The sequence below is a fragment of the Atractosteus spatula genome, chromosome 7 (assembly GCF_055471065.1).
Source record: "Atractosteus spatula isolate fAtrSpa1 chromosome 7, fAtrSpa1.hap1, whole genome shotgun sequence".
Lineage (NCBI taxonomy): Eukaryota > Metazoa > Chordata > Actinopteri > Semionotiformes > Lepisosteidae > Atractosteus > Atractosteus spatula.
The window spans coordinates 8,918,101-8,935,340 of NC_142712.1; the positions used below are offsets into that span (position 1 = coordinate 8,918,101).

General features: G+C 36.8%; 1 protein-coding gene across 5 annotated transcripts; it reads left to right on the plus strand.

Annotated features, from left to right (window-relative positions):
- Positions 1 to 89: 89 nt before the first annotated feature.
- On the plus strand, positions 90 to 14,209 carry birc2 (baculoviral IAP repeat containing 2). 5 transcript variants are annotated; one of them, XM_088921697.1, is made up of 10 exons: positions 90 to 291; positions 3,029 to 3,134; positions 4,295 to 6,082; positions 6,452 to 6,551; positions 6,658 to 6,736; positions 6,819 to 6,864; positions 8,181 to 8,423; positions 10,411 to 10,665; positions 11,019 to 11,060; positions 11,280 to 14,209. In XM_088921697.1, the coding sequence occupies exons 3-10, from the start codon at positions 5,197 to 5,199 to the stop codon at positions 11,471 to 11,473; spliced, it is 1,845 nt and encodes a 614-aa protein (XP_088777823.1). In that variant the 5' UTR covers positions 90 to 291; positions 3,029 to 3,134; positions 4,295 to 5,196; the 3' UTR covers positions 11,474 to 14,209. The 5 variants fall into 5 exon arrangements, with proteins under 5 accessions (XP_088777823.1, XP_088777822.1, XP_088777824.1 ...); XM_088921696.1 differs by lacking the exon at positions 90 to 291 and adding an exon at positions 2,663 to 2,792; XM_088921698.1 differs by lacking the exons at positions 90 to 291; positions 8,181 to 8,423 and adding an exon at positions 2,663 to 2,792.
- The last annotated feature ends 3,031 nt before the right edge of the window (positions 14,210 to 17,240 follow it).

Here is a 17,240-nt window from a genome sequence, read left to right on the forward strand (position 1 = left end):
ATATTTGTTAGTGTGAGATTCAGAGCCTGCATAAACTGCTTCTGTGTAGCCAACAGCACGGATTGGGATTACGTAGCGAACAGACCCATGTTGTAAAAAATCCAACAAAATGGCGACCGAAGTAAATGCAATTTTCATGAAAGGCTAAACCGTTTTTATTTACTGTGACTGGATGAGACCTTGTTTACGAGACATTGCTAACTACAATTTTGTTTCTTTGATTTTGTCAGCTAGTAGCAAATACAAACCAGTGAGTAAAATATCGAATGACGGGAGAAGGAATATTAGAAGGTGAATTTTACGTTACTCTTTATTAATAGCTGGGAAAGAACGTTGCCTTATAGTCGGAAAAACTCGGGACGTATTTCGAAAAAACCTTTAAATAAATTATTTCGCCTCCTTCATATATGACCCCATACGGGGATGCAACACACCAGTTGGAAACACCTGCTCGGTTTATGGCTATGCCATTGTGGGAGTTTGCGTTGAAATAATAACGCGACAGCCACTCATTACACGTGATTATTACATTTTTGTTTTTGAAAAGCAAAAGTCAGATTTCAGTATAAATACAACTGTTCACCGTAGACGGGCATTACATCATCGGTAGATTTGAAATAGTCCGTTTGATTTTCATGTGCAATAGTTAAATATTCGGCAAAACAGGTAAGCGACGTTCACAACAGCTAAAAGTAAATTCCCCAGTGTGATTTTTTGTCTTAGGGGGCTTACACGATTTCCCGCTGTGGATAAAACTCTCATCGTAATAATTTACAAAGGAGTACTTTTTACCCGCATTGGAAAATAAGCACTAGTAATGCGTTTATAATGTCGCTGGTTGTATTCTTGACGTTGTGTGTTTTCAGCAGTAGCCGTATTCTGAATTTACGACAGGCTGTTCAATAATTCAAACTCCACGAGCTTTATTGACATGACGATGTGGTTTGCAGTCCTGGATAAAAAAGAAAATATTGAAGAATGTATTGCAGTAATGCAGAACTGCAATTTAATTAATTTATTCCGAATTTTTTAATTTGGTAATTATAGTTTATAACTCAATGAAACTGAATTAATTTCATGATGCAGATAAACATTTTGTATTTGCTTTATTGCAAGGTGAATAATTATTTTGCTCACAATAATGTGACCTCACAAACATCGTTTGAACTAGCTATTTTCATAACTTTTACTTTCAATATTTTTATATTTTTCAATCAATTCAAATGTAAACTATTGCAACACTTTATTTACTGGGGAATCTTCTGAGGGTTAAGCAGGCTTAAGTATGTCCAGAATGCATATGCCAACTACCTGTCCTGTGAAAAATCCCTTGGGTCGCTTTTAAAATTCAGTTTAATTTAACTTTATCCTATTGCTTACAGTTCGGCACTGTTGTTTCACATTACTTTAAGAGATATAACAGACCAATACTTAATCTGAGATATTTTTTTATTCTGCCTTTTTATGGTGCCTAAATACAGCCTTTCCTTGCCCGGTATCACGCCTCTGGAGCCCGTGTAGAAATATATTTTAACCAGTTTGTCATTTAGTTTTTATTTGCTCTGTAAAACAGCCATTCGAAGCTGTATTATTATTAGTTATTGTTGTGTTAGTTGTAAGAAATTAGATTGCTCATAAATCACTTATTCCACATAAACACGGCGTAATTGCCCTCTGAAAATGCTCTTTTTCTTGTTCGTTTTGGAGACCTTGATCGAAGCTGATTTTAGATGTCAGAAAGGATTTATTTTTTCTGTGTATTTCTGTGTGCACATTTCCTACATTGCTTTGTCGCGATTTTAACTTTATATTTAGGTTCAGATTTCAACTATAAATCGTACACTAATTACTAGCAGTAAATACTGATGTTTTGCTCCCTCTTACCACAAAAAATCTATGTGTATTGTAGCTGGGATGAACTATTTTTCGTACGTGTACCTGCGGCGATTCGGACACGGAACGGTTAAAGATGGCGACAAGTCAGGCACCCAGAGGGAGGGGCGTCTTCCCGCCTCCATAACTTAAATGCCAAATAGGATTGGCTTAAGCGACACACACACACACAGTCGTGTAACTGACAGTTTGAGGTAGCCTATCGTGTAGATTTCGCTTTGTTGCTGATAGGTTAAGCTTTCAAAACTCAGCCCCAAAGTCATGTGGCTGATTTTTCGCCCTGTTTCATTGGTTAAACGCAATGATCACAAGCACCACCATGGTAACTGGGATGTGTAGTTTTTAATTCAGTCTGAATTATAACTGGACATACTGTCTTCATATTTGGCCAGGTCTTCAAAGAGAGGGTACGCCAAAAATATTCGGTGCCGTCGTCTCCGCTTTAAAGGTACCCCTGTCCTGGAAGAATTTGCCCAGTAGTAGTAGTACAACAAACGCTTTGTCTGCAAACCAAACTGAACAACAGGTTTGACACAAGTCTACTGTTGATACATCGTCCGGTCGTTAAACGGAAGGGACAAAGTGAACAAATGTGAATAAAAGGGTGAACAGTGCTTTACTGCTTATAGAGTACTACAAAGATTTTTTTAAATTTAAATAGATAATAATGTAATAAGAAGGGGTTTAAACACCGGGCTTAGACCACCCATTCAATAGGGAAGTCCCAGAAACAACGGAAATCCCCATCAACTAATTTAGGTCTTACCTCACTTGCTTACGTGTCCCAACGTAGGAAGCACGAATTTTCCAGTAACCGAAGTAAATTCAGCTGTAATTCTTCCTTCTTGTAAAGTTTACAGCATGATCCTTCTGAATTAAACTAAACTACAGCAGAGCAAGTAAGTACTACATATTTCGCCTTTTAAAGGCGAGACTGCATCTTGTTTGTGGGGTGGTTTTTTTAAACGCAGTTTCTTATATGTCGCATGCTATAGAAACATGGCGATATTTTGTTATTTAGTAAATAAAGTAATTGAAATGATTGGAAAGTTATATTAAAACACAATCGTTTTCTCTCGTCTGGGTGGCCATAGGTTTTAATGTACAGATAACTGCATTTCTTCTGCTTTCACAGAAGGAAGTGTATCTTGTAGCGGATTGTACATGCATATTGCTGGTCCTTCAGATTGCCGCAATGGTCTTCTGAAGAGCCGCTTTCACTTCTTTCAAAGACTTGCAAGGTGAGTTTAAAAGAAAACAAAACCTAAAGTAAAAAAAAGTTACAACCTTATGGGGTTTTTTTTGCGCTATGACTACAACAGTGTGCTCCACCTACTTCCGGTAGCCATTTTTTTATTTTAGCTGCATATTTGTCTCTTCAACCTTGTTGCGCAGGAAGGATTGGCTTTGGGGTAACGTGAATTTTACTCAATTAAAATTAATTGTTTTTTTTCCTCTGTTAGGAAATAATATATATAGGGACCGAAACCTATATATACACGTATGAATAAATTTAAAGGTTTGTTATAAACGGTTATAAAGACGAAAACCCCGTTCTTCACATTACGCGTTTAAGAACACCAAACCAGAGATTTGGGGATTGGTGGTGTTGGTGTTGTGTAACTGAATTTATGTGTATGCTACGGTTCCTATTTGCACGAAAAAAAACAACCTTTTTTCATTTCAGTGGTATTCATTCTCTAAATTCAGAGATTGATTACTGGTAGTTCTGTTAAAACTGTAATAATTATAAAACACACAGGGAAAATTTGAGATGTAAGAATTTGTGTTTCACAAGCTTTTGGATTAGGTAATACATGTAGCTGGGCGTATAACTCATGAACTCCATGGCTTCTGCCTATGGGAGGCTGTCAGCTTTAAAGTAACTAAGCTTCACGATTTTTTGTAAAATCATCAAGGTAATGATAACATCCTTGATTTCATTTAACGTTTTACCTTTGTAACATAACTAAAAACCGTGTTTGACGATATAATGAAATAATATTCGTGTAATGTGAAGCGTAAATAATGATTAAATACGGCAACAAAGGCTGTTTCGTTTCACACAGAGTTGTGTGACTGCTCAGAATGGGTTTTCCAATGACTGAACGTAGAGTAAATACGTTTTTACGGAAAACCTTGGGTCCATATACAGACGGTAAAGTAATTCATTTCAGTTGATAATTATAAACACATTGATGTTAAGGAATTGTTTTTTCTTTTGTTTCCTGTCCCCTTGAGAAAGCAGTAGTTTTTCTTTATTTTTTTCATGACATTTTTTACTTAGTAAACAGACTAAATGAGAGTTTAAAGCTTTTTTATACTTGTTTACAAGTGACAGTTTCCTAAATTGTTTGGGTGTAATGGTTTTTACCTAAGTTGTGCCTTTTCCTTTCAACAGATTTTGGGAAGACTGAAATCAGAAGGACAATCGATTTTTCTTCACGGGAAGCCCTTTTGTTTTAAAAATAACTATCAGTTTACAATTTCTCTATTTGAAAATAATTTCTATCATGGATACTTAAACACCATACTAAGGGATGTCCAATTCTGGGAGAGAGTTTTGAATCCATAAACCCAGGGAAAGATGTTATATCTGTTTGTTCACTAGTTGTTTTCATTTGTACTTAAATTGCTATGGTTGCAGCATATTTTGAAATAGTACCTAGTTTTGACATTGCATGTCAAAGTATGGTAATGAAATCAGAAAATAGGTTATTAAGTATGAGATGCAGAAATAGGAGTAAGATTAATAAAGCACAGGACAAACCAGGTTGACTAAGGAGGTCAATCCTTTCATTTGCTTATTTTATGTTTGCAGGTTCGGCAACATGCTGTATTTGTGGTGAATTGCTAGGTCTGCCACTTCTAAGAGGAATCAAAACCTGTATTTCTGAATTGATTTTGGTTTTGTTTTTCAGTAGTCATCTTGTGTGCTGTTTGCTTGATGGGTAAGGTGTAATGTTCTGCTTTGTCCGCATTCCTGTAAGTCACATCATAAATCACAGAAAAAAAGGCCCATCTTTTGTTTCCTTAAGTTCATATTATTCTTTGAAGGTAAAAGCAAAATACATTCAGAGAACTCTTGCTTTATAGAGCTTTTATTGTTGTATTAGATTATCCATAAGCAACAATTTTAGTTTTCTGTGGAATTCTTAGTCAGCTTGAGTATTTGTTCTGTGTAGTGCTTTTAGAGATGTCTTTTGACGTTCATTCTTCTGTACTCTTTACTAGTCCCTGGGTTTTATCTTGATTCACAACTCTCTCCCTGGAAAAGGGCATCCCTTTTCAGTTCTCTTCAGAATGGAAATCTTAAAAAACAACACTTTCTTCAAGGGCTTGTGGCAAAGCAGTTCTCCAGCAGACATACACTATGACAACTCCTCTGAACTCTTTCGGATTTCTACCTATGCCAAATTCCCCCCCAACGCAGCTGTCCCAGAGAGGAGCCTGGCTCGCGCTGGCTTTTATTACACCGGCGTCGGGGACAGGGTGCAGTGCTTTCGCTGCAATGTGACGGCAGAGAACTGGCAGCTGGGAGAATGCCCCGCCGAGAGGCACAGACGATTGTCTCCCACGTGCACCTTCATCCAGAGTGTACCATCCAGCGCCAGCCTCCTGTCTTCTTCGCACTCGGCCTTCTCCCCTCTTCAGAGCCTGCAGACCTCCGCTTCCCCACCCCTGCTGCAGACGGAGGAGCAGGTGGGCTATTTCAGCCACAGCTTCAGCAGCCTGTCCTCCTCCTGCCCTCTGACCTCCCGCAGCGTGGAAGACCTGTCTCACCAGCGGCTGCCCCTCTGCCATAAGCCTAGCATGCGGCACGAGCAGGACCGGCTGGAGACCTTCCAGAGCTGGCACCTGACCAACATCACCCCCTCGGAGCTGGCCAAAGCTGGATTTTACTACCTGGGCCCGGCCGACCGGGTGGCCTGCTTCACCTGTGGGGGTCAGCTGAGCAACTGGGAGCCTGGGGACAGGGCCCTGTCAGAACACCAGAGGCACTATCCCCATTGCCGTTTTGTGAGAGGCGACAGGACAGAAAACGTGCCCATTCCTTCCAATGCACCCCTCAATGTGTCCAACCCTCTAATGCAGCTGTGTGAGGAGAGGCTTCTTACCTTTGTTAACTGGCCTTCCAGAATTCCTGTGCGACCTGATCAGCTGGCAAAAGCGGGTTTTTACTACGTGGGTAAGCACCAAATAGTGTGATTTACCTGAGCTTGTTTCTCATCTTGAGGGAAGATAAGCTTGAAACAAATGGTGTTTTATACATTATAAAGCAATCTAGTCATACATTCATTTATTAAAGAGGAGGTATGCCAGGGAATTTTATGGTATGTTTTCTTTGTTTTATTCAGCTCTATATAGTTTTTTAAGACTTGTTTTTTTAAAGTGAAAATGTACAGTTTGTGCATTGTTATGCCTTTATTACAATTTGATATTTAACTCTACTCTATGTAATCCAAAGGAGATTGAAGAAGATTACTGTAAATGGAATGAATAAGTCTTCTGTAGATCTTCTGAAATCTCTAAGAAGTGAAATGTATGCTTTGCCCAGGTCGAAATGATGACGTCAAGTGCTTCTGTTGTGATGGTGGCCTGAGATGTTGGGAATCGGGTGATGACCCATGGGTAGAACATGCTAAGTGGTTTCCAAGGTAAGATGTTTTCTTAGGACACGTCTAATTCATGAATGTAACAATATCTACTGATTCTAAAAGACACTAAGGTTTACATTTCCCTGTTGTCTTGTATTAATTCCAGGTGTGAGTACCTCTTGCAAGAAAAAGGCCAAGATTTTGTCCACCAGATTCAAGTTAGGTTTCCTCGTCTATATGAGCAGGTAAGCAACTATTTCAGATCAATATTAAAATTAATAATGTTGAGTTAGAAACTCAAAAAGTTTTTATTTTTTTTCTTTCTAGCTGATCACAAATACTGGGGGCAATGCTCGGGAGTTTGAAACACCAGGTATGTGGTACATAAATCAAATATAGAAGAAATATTGGCATTTGTTAAAACAAATTAACTTACCAGATCAGTCATGATTTTGTTAAGGGGAAAGATAATGGAAAATTTCCAACTTAGAAAAAGTGATAGAAAAGAATGAATTAACAGTTCATATATAGGATGGTAATGACTACAAAACAGAAATTAATCTCCCCACTTAAAAAAGTACCTAGTATGTTTTTCAGTTCACTCTCAGTACATTCTTTGAAAATAGTTTTAGGTTTGTGCTGTCATTTGCAGATCCAACAGTTTAAATAACAAAGCACAGTGTCCAATTAATTAATGTGCAATGATCTAAAAAGTGATGGATACACTTTTCCAGAAGTAACGTACTGTCATATTTGCAGTAGTGTTAGGTAAGCTTCTGGTTTTCAAATGAGATGGTACTCAGAGCTTTCTGTACTTCAGTAACTTAGTTGTCTTTTCAAATTTCCTTGAGTCATGTGAGCCAATGACTGCAGTCTATTGTTGTGTAAGGGATTTATATCTACATCTTCAGTGCTTAAAACCAGTGTAATTATATACAGTTTCGTGTAAGTAGAAACCCATAAACAGCTGAAAATATTTTTAGCCCGTTTAAACTTTTGAGTTTTTTTTATTCATGAAGTCAGTGGTCCCAGGACATTTCTGAAACAGGTTATTTCAGTGTTGTTCATTGAACTAAATTCATTTTCTTGTCAATAAAGAAGCTGTTTACTAAGAATTAACTGTTGAGTAACATAAGCAAACTTATCTATCATAAATGGATAATATGTCAGTCATATACTTATTATACATGAGTAAAGTAAAACAACTATTTTCAGTTTTTCCATTTCCATCCTTGTTTTCTTTGTTCGTTTATGCACGAGGTTTGTTTCATTATCTGTGAAACCAGGTTTTGAAATAGGCTTTGGGTTTTCCAGAACTTATCTGTTTTTTTATAAAAAATTCCTCTCAGCATTATGATTTTGCAAGTTTAAAAGGTTACAGTACGTTCATCATGTGCTATCAATTTAGATGGGACATATGATTACAGCAATCATCTTAGCTTGTCATTTGAGACTTTTAAGATGACATTTAACAATTTAGATAGTCTTAATAGAGCTTCAGCCAGTTTGATCTGGCACATTTCCTGGCAGAAAATGTCACCTATTCCACTCTGAAAGCCTGTTTTATATGTGAGGTTTCACTACGTTTTGTGAAGAACAACATTTGAAGTAAGTGTATTTGGAAAGTATGAGTGAGATCCGAGGGCTTTTGCTTGTCTCTTAACTAATGGAAACCTGTATCATGATCAGTGGTCCATCTTGGTTTTGGAGAGGAGCGTTCTGAAGATGCTGTAATGATGAACACACCTGTGGTGAAGTCAGCCCTGGAGATGGGCTTTGAGCGCACACTTGTGAAACAAACAGTGCAAAGCAAAATCCTCACCAGCGGAGAAAACTACAAAACAGTGCAGGAGCTTGTGTCCGATCTACTAAATGCTGAGGATGAGAAAAGAGAAGAGGAGAAAGAGAGACTTGCCGAAGAATTGGCTTCAGGTATAAAGCACATGAAATGATAACTCCTCAGATGATGCCAGCTTCAGTCTTGGGTTGCTCATGATTTCATAAATTAGCTGACCATAGTTACAACATATACAGTTAATCTCAATGACTAATTTACCACGAAATAGATCACAAGTTTTTTTCTTCTCCCATTAGGGGAACACTTCTACCTTGACAGCATTCCTGTAAAATATAAATAAGAAGATCTACTATTAAGATGGATCCATGAGCAGGAGGTCATGGCAGTGTAAATTGCAAATCATTTCAGCATTTGTGGAGTGAATGCTAGCTCTCTTCTGTAACCAAAGAGAAAATAACATTTCCTTGTCCCCAGTAGCTTCAGTTCAACCCCCTGACAGTTATCTAATTTTTACCACTACAACAATTTTTACTGCCTTAGAAACTATTTAGACAAGCAGATAGCCCCAAAATATTCTGGTGAAGTCCATATTTTAACGAAGCTTTTTTTTCCTGCAGGAACTTTTAATTTTAAAAGCTTAATGTTTAAGAATGATGAAGTGGTTTATCTGCTCTCTTTTATTAAAGTTTAATTTGAGCATATAAAACTTATTTAGATTTACCAGCAGTTCATTAAAATTGTTTTCCATCCCATTTTCTAAAAAAAAAAATGGGTTTATTTAAAAAAATGAAACTTTTAGAAACTTTGCTTTTTGTCAGAGTTATTCAGTCTAAATGACTTGTTCCTTATTCATACATAAAGCAGGGGAGGTTTTTCCTTGGGAAATAAATGAGTAAGCTGACAAAGCTGTGACTAAATAGAAAATTTATTTGGAGTTAGCTGAACTGTAACCTAATTTTGAGTGTTCTCATTTCCTCCAAATGAAGTGAATGTACTCTGGTAAGCACCATGGAAATCCCCAGTGTGCTCTGTCTTTTGATAGGCTCTAACGTCCTGTAATTTATTTTCATATGCTTTGCATTTCTGTTTATAGTCCTTGTCTGGAAACTTCACATAGTGGAATATTTGTCTGATTACTATTTATAAAACTTAAGCTGATACTTTACAGAAACTTAAATTAATGGCTTCACATTTTATATTTAATTACTCATTAATTGTAAATCCTATCAAATAGAAGATTTTTTTTTTAGATTCAGTATGTGTTTGTAGTTGAATCAGAATGGCTTCATAAGTTTCACTTTTTGGAGCTGCAGTGGGAACAGTCTCTAAATTTGTTGTATTTTTTTTTAATTGACTTTAAATTCAGCTATTAAATGAAAGATGACAGATTGAATACAGCCAATAGCATAACAAACATTCACAGTCATTTAAGCCAGGGGCAGGCCAGGAGTTTGTTCATTCAGATGGGCTGAAACATACTTCAGTGGTAAGCTATGAAATGAAAATGCTGTCATGTTGAAGAGTAATGTTTTTACCTTGTGAAATCTTACAGATTTCCCCAACTCCTTCAATTAGAATGAATCCAGTGATTTATGTTTTTAAAAAATCCGCAGAATTTGCCGAGACATGACTTAACTTGCTTTCAGACTATAGTTTGGCTTCATACTAGGGTATTATTTTCTGAAGTATGATTGAAGAAAATGTTTTGAACCATATACAGCACATCCTTTATGAAATATGCTCATTTGTATTTACACAATGCCTACACAAATACATCAAAATCAAAAGATGTATGTTCTCAATGCACTTTGCATTATGAAGTGACTAAATTCTTTAAAAATGTATGTTTTGTGCTTAAAATGGTTTCCAGTTTGTTTTCAGAACCATGAAATGGGTAGGAAGAATTAATTTCTGTTTGTCACTCACATTGGCTTTCTCTAATAATAAGCAAAAAAAAAAAATCAAGAGGCACTTAAATACAGTATGGCTAGCCCTTTCGTCTTTTAGTTTGCCTAGGTTTAACAGTTCTCATTGATGATAAGTGCTAGGGTTAGCTGATATGAAGACTGATAGCCTTTGGAGCCTTCATGTGTTTATTTGTATTAAAATTGTATTTTTCAGATGGCTTTACTTTTCTGAAGAAACATCGTGCTGCTCTGACACAGCGCTTGAAGAGTGTTCAGAGTTTGATGGATCACTTACTGGAGCAGTCTGTAATACACAAAATAGAGTATGACACAATCCATAGCTGCACCTCTGTCAAACAGCAGACAAGCCAGCTTATTGACCTTGTGCTCTCAAAGGGGAATGCAGCAGCAGAAGTGTTCCGAAACTGGATCCAAAAGAATGATGTTTACTTATTAAGAGAATTAATGGGTAATGTTTTCACTTCTTCATCCTAACGTACGTAAAAATGTTGCCAGTGGTCTAAAATGTCTTGTTAAAGTTGGTTTAAGTCCATTTCAAGACAAGGGTTATAGGTCATTTGGAGCAACCTGAAACATACCAAAATAAAAAAAATCCCAACCCATATTCTCAGTCAAAAAGTGTTATAGGCTTTTGTACATTTTTGTTTTACATCATTGCTTAACATAATTTTATTCTCTTAAAGTGAAACGTTTGAAATATGCTTACCAAAAATGTCCTTAAGCCATTGCTAAAAGACTCCTAACATAAATTGTGCCTCACAAGAAAACTGTATTTTTTATTGTTTTTTTTCTTAATTTCAGCACAGTCAAATGAACCTTCTTCACCGAGTCCAGAACTTGCAGGTATCTGTTGCACATTTTTTACTATAAGATATAATTAAACACGCTGATTATAGTCATTTCTCTCTTTTTTTTAACCTGCAAACACTGACTGAATATCACAGAATCTTTTAGATTTATGAAGACATTTAGGAATAGATTTGGTTCCCATAAACTCTCAGGACTAGCACTTTGGAGTAAGTCTGTGTTAAAGCTGTGTCATCGTCTTTCATTTTTTTGTAGAATTGCCGATGGAGGAACAGCTGAGGAGACTTCAAGAGGAGCGCACGTGCAAAGTGTGCATGGACAAGGAAGTCAATATTGTGTTCATACCCTGCGGACACTTGGTTGTGTGCAAAGAATGTGCCCCTTCACTTCGCAAATGCCCCATTTGCAGAGGGCTCGTAAAAGGAACAGTTCGTACTTTCCTGTCTTAATGTACCGGTACTAATATTTCACATACATACATGATTAAACTCACAAATTGCAAAATTAGGTATTTATGTGCTGTCCTGTAGTAGGGCTGCTGAATTAGCTCATTTAAGATGTGTAGCTACAGTATTTGTGGAGTATAGATACCAAATTGCAACAAGCCTCTTAAATTGGTAATTTCACTACCTACATGAAAGCATAAATGAGATTTAGCAAACAATAGTACAGCAGTAGCAGCTATGCTTATTGTATGTTGGAGATACGGTGTCAAAACGGCAAAAATGTTTTGGAGCCGTTATTCTTCCTCCTGCATATCATGTGTACATGAGACAGGGGTGCATTTCATCCGCTCTGAGCATTTCCATCTAATGTCTTAGATAAGACTTTATTGATCTCCGAAGGGAAATAGATGTGTTACAGCAGCTCAAGACAAGCAAAAAAAACAGACATCAGGATAGACAAAAATTAGAATACGTACAGTAATATAAAATAAATAAAAATAAATACCGAGGTGTGTGAAAATAGGATCAGAGTCACTGTAAAAACAATAAAATATGTGCAAAATGTGCATAGGTATATACAGATTGAGTGTCCAAAAAGTACAATGAAGGGCTAATAGTCCTAGCCTAGGGCAGTGTTATACACCCTGACAGCTGCCGGGAGGAAAGACCTGCGGAAACGTTCCCTTGAACACCGTAGCTGGAGCAGTCAGTTGCTAAAAGTGCTCCGCTGCCCAATAACAGTCCCATGAAGTGGATGAGAGGCGTTGTTCATGATGGCTGTGAGCTTGGTCAGCATTCTCCTCTCAGCCACCACCTCCAGGGGGTCAAGGCTCAGCCCCAACACAGAGCCAGCCTTCTTGATAAGTTTATTGAGCCTCTTTGCATCTCTTGTCATGATGCTGCTGCCCCAGCACACAACAGCGTAGAAGATGGCCACTGCCACCACTGATTCATAAAAAATGTGTAGCAGTGTTCCACACACACCAAAGGACCTGAGCTTCCTAAGAAAATAGAGTTGGCTCTGACCTTTCTTGTACAGGGCGTCAGTGTTACCAGACCACTCCATCTTATCATCCAGGTGTATTCCTAAGTACCTGTAGGACGTTTGGATCAGTAATGCACTTTTTGGAATGTCACTGTCATGTATGGAAGCCCTTAAGCCTGAAGAGCTCATCTAATGTCATTTGCAGTATGAGACAGGAATAGTTCTGACAATATAAAAGTTTTCATAACTGATTTGACTTTAACTGCATAATTTGTCCATCATTAATTACTTACCAACAGTATGGTGTTGCCTTTTTACCTGTTAAAGCATAGGGATTTGGAGAAATGGTTAATCCCTTTCACTTCTGTTTTTCGTATTTGATATTTTTTTCAAAGCACACTGATTAAGAGTATGTTTTAAAATTATGTTTTAAAATCCGAAAGGGAAAAAATATGGAAGTTTTGGGAAAAATGGTTGACAGAAATCCCCTGGCATTGGGAAACGAATCAAACAGCTCAGTCCTCTGTGCTGTTAAAGCATAAAAAAAATAGGTGAATACCAGTATGGTTTCCATAACTGCTCAGTTCCTTTACCTACAATTTAGAAAACAGTGTGTGTCAGGAATCAGATGCACTAATGTGCTTTTTACCTGGCATGCCAGAATGGCACACACGTGAGTCTAATGTTAAAAGATAACACTGATTCATCTGGCTTAGAGGTTGATTTATTACCCATTTACTGTTACATACCCAATCACACCCATGTCCTCAACACTGCTAGAAGTAATGTTACCTTTTTTAATACTAATGCAGAATGCTACAGTACATTTCTTTAAAAACAATTACATTTGTTAAAAACTTCACAGACCTTTTCTTAGTCCCTTCTGGTTTTGATCTATATTTTGTACTTTCATGTGGAATCTAATCATCTAGATTTCAAATCTTCAGCGGTCTCAAGGTAAGAATACAGGATATTGGTCAAACAATTGGTGTCGGAAGTCCACAAAACATTTTGATTTCCAGGAATGAACCTATATCCCCTTGCTCTGTTGGAACAGATAACACCAAAGCAAAACTAAAAATTTGAAAAGGGATTCTATATCCAAATCATGTCTGTAGTAATTGCCTAAAAGTGTCATTGGGTGGTAAACTAGCTGATGTATCAGGGTTTTTTTTTTGGAGTATAGCAGAATACTTATTTACAAAGCTGTTAACTGCTGCCCCCTGCTGCTGACAAGCACATCTCCATGCAAGATCATCCATTTCAGGGCCATATGATCACACTTACTGCTGTTTTTTTTTATTTAATTGGACTCCCGATTTAACCTTTTTAAGGAGCACAAAAAAGTGAAGTTTTAACTTTAGTTTAGCAGTTGAGAGTCCATCTCAAATGAAAATGAGCAGACACTAGGAGTGGGAACCAGAAATCAGAAAAAACAATACTAGCAAGCCCAGTCTTGAGACAGATTTCCCCTGTGTACAAGTTGCCTTTTACAATGACTTGCCGGTAGCATATTTGTGTAGTATTGTATGCACAATACATAAAATCTGACCATGATGAATATTTTAGTGTAATACTAATATAAAAAGCAATTTATCAATCTTTGTAAAGCTTTAGTGGAATTTGTGTTAATTGTGACATATAGCAACTCTTCCTGTTCACTAGTCACTGTGAGGACTAATGTACTGCGATGTAGGAGCGAATACATACAGGTTGTGCAGTAGAGATTTCACCACATAAATGCTCCAACATGATCTATTGTTGTCTATTTTGTGATTTCAATTGGAGGTTTTACAAGTTACCGTCTACATTTTAGTTTTATTGTGGTTTGAAATGCATTCATCAATGCTGATTCTTTCTAACCCTGAAATATAAAAATAGCGTTGTAATTCCCCTTTAAGCAATCCAGCTACAGTACTCTGCTCTTGGGTACAACAACGGTGTTTAACACAGGACTTGAATCCACAGCCTTTCAATTATAAGTCTAGAGTCCTAACCACTGCTTCTTTGCACTTTTTATTCCAAATTTACAACGCTCACATTATTTTAAAATAACACCACACTTCCAGTGATAAAGTAATGTAACTACACACAAAATATTCCCAAAATAATTTTGATATGAGAAATGTTAAAATGCATAAATGCATCTGAAGATGTTCCTGTTTTTGGAAACTGAAGTGATCTAATGGAAATGCAAACCTTTGAAAATTTGTTTCCATTTGTAATTAGGTTTTTCTCATGATGCCCATTGTTACATAGCACCTAAGCCTTCGTCAGCATTTTTAGAACACCAGTTAAACACCAGGTTAAAAGGTAAATTACAATTATTCTGGAACAGCTTTGTTTCTTGAGGGAGCAGCAAACTTCAATTTTTGTCAATCTCAACTTTTGAGGTGTAAGATGGGAGATGTTTTGTTTTTGTATAGCTTCTCAAGTTTATTAAATCCAAAGCTGTCCAGTCAAATATGTTTTATATAATTCGATATTTTAGCTATCCATGTCAATTTCTGATTCAGTATTTTAAAACATTGCAATTTTTAAAAAAACAAACAATTCTATGATGAATTTACAGTTTTGCATTTACCATATGTTTTCCCTGCAAACATATTGTAGATTTTCATACTGACAGCAAAATGGCGCGCTTACACTTTGCACAGCACAGAACATGTCCGAACATGTCTAATTCTCATACAGCTATATACAGTTTAACACAAATACGTTTTTTTTTCTCAATGTGTTCTGATGTTACTTGAAACATTTGCACTTCATGAAACAAAAATCCTAAAGTATGAACAGGATTATTGCAGCACAGCATTGCTACATGTAGGGTTACATTTCTACGGTAATAAGAAAAAGAACTGCCTTTGCAGTGGATTAATATTACTATAGTACAGATATTTGGGTATTATGTTAAGCATTCAGGGGTTCATCTCAAAGCATATCTGAATGTCCAATTATTAAAATTAAGAGCCATATTCCACAATAAACTAAAGCTGTGTCTCAAATTTTAAAAACAACTGCTGAAAAACTGATGGCAGCCTTTCAAATGTTAAAGTTAATACGTTAAAAGAAAAACGGGGCTTGCACACATTCAGCAATCGTCGTCTATTGCTTCACATTATAATCCTTCAAGACTTGTAAAGTTGGTGGCCAAGTATCAAAGCAGTCGTGAATGTGGAAATACTCTTCTACTTTATGACTAAATCACACGTGGCCTTTACACATTTATTTGTGCCGGTGGGACAGTAAAAAGGAAAGCACACTGGTTCGGGACTTTGCATTTGTAAGTTTCGTATGGTTATGTCCTGCAAGCAGTCTTCTACAGCTTGATATAAAACAAGATGGCTGTTTTGCTAGAGAGAGGTACCAAATACAGCATAATTATTTTGCGATTGTTTGCCAGCAGCACGCGGAACACAAAAGCCCACAACTACAGTATACACCACAGCTGTAAAATAAACCAGAAGTGAGTCACGTACTGTATGTAAACAAGGAAATTAGTTCACTATCCAAATTAGTCACAAATACCTAGTAGTAATATTTGAACTCCAGCTTCTTACCGTGCAAAGCTTCGATTGAGTCTATTCTGAGAGCTTCATGTTCTTCAGAGTACTTTTCCTGCAACCACAAAGATCTCAAAAGGAAACACGGGAGATAGATGCAGCAGAGAAAGAAAGTATATTCCAAGATCTTTCACATCCTGCTTCAGCTGTGGGTCGTGCTTCACGTGGAACCTTCTAGATGCTCATGAAAATGGGAATGGAAAGTTTCCGGGTCATAACACTACACAGCCATTCAAAAGGGCGTTACATCTCAGACCACTGCCTATACCAGTCATACAGCAAACCATGGAAAGACAAACTGAAACTGTTTTACATTGCTCCTGTATACTAATTGGCTGACTCACATCAGACCAAAAGAAGGAAGTGCAGTTTTTAATAATAAATAATACATTTACAATCTTACAATTACAATTTACAATTTTACATAACATAAGTGAATACAGAAGCTACTACTGTTTACAATTACAGTATCAGTCTCCTTGTCACATGCCTCTACAAATAATTATATACATATAGTGTTAAAATAAGAATCACTCTAAATCTGATGCATTCCAGTAAAAAAAAAACATTTTCAAGGTTGGCATTGTGGCTGGTTCTCATTATGTACTTCATATCTGGAAAACTGACTCACAGACTGGACTACAATGCTATTGACCAAAGGAAGCAGATAAACATTCTCCTGAGGAAATGTTACTCTCATGTGTAGACTGCAGGCTTCAGAGAGACTGACAATATTATAGTGATACACAACTTTGATATTGTGTGCTGATAAGGCACAATTTAATTATGAATGAATATTATGAAGATTGGTTTATCTTAATGGCAGCCACTGAAAGACACTGACAGGCTAAAAAAAGAAACAATTCAGTAAAAACAGCTGGGCATATAATACTTTCTTGAGGATATTAAATTGAATATTAATAGTTATATTTACATGTGCACAAAATGTCCACAAATAACTAATAACTAAATACATTTTAATCATCCTTCACAAGCCAATTGAAAAAGGTTTATATATACTTAACTATTTTCCCAAAGAATAAATCAGAACTAATGTGCAACACTGTAGGACTAGGTACTGCATACAGTAGACTTATCGTGAAGAATCCCATTGTCAAAGTCAACATTACAATCAAAGCTTGAACAAATAATTGACGTTGAGGGGGAGAGAGACCATCCCTCTCAGACAGTTGTATTTTAAGTCAAAGTGTATGTTGCACTA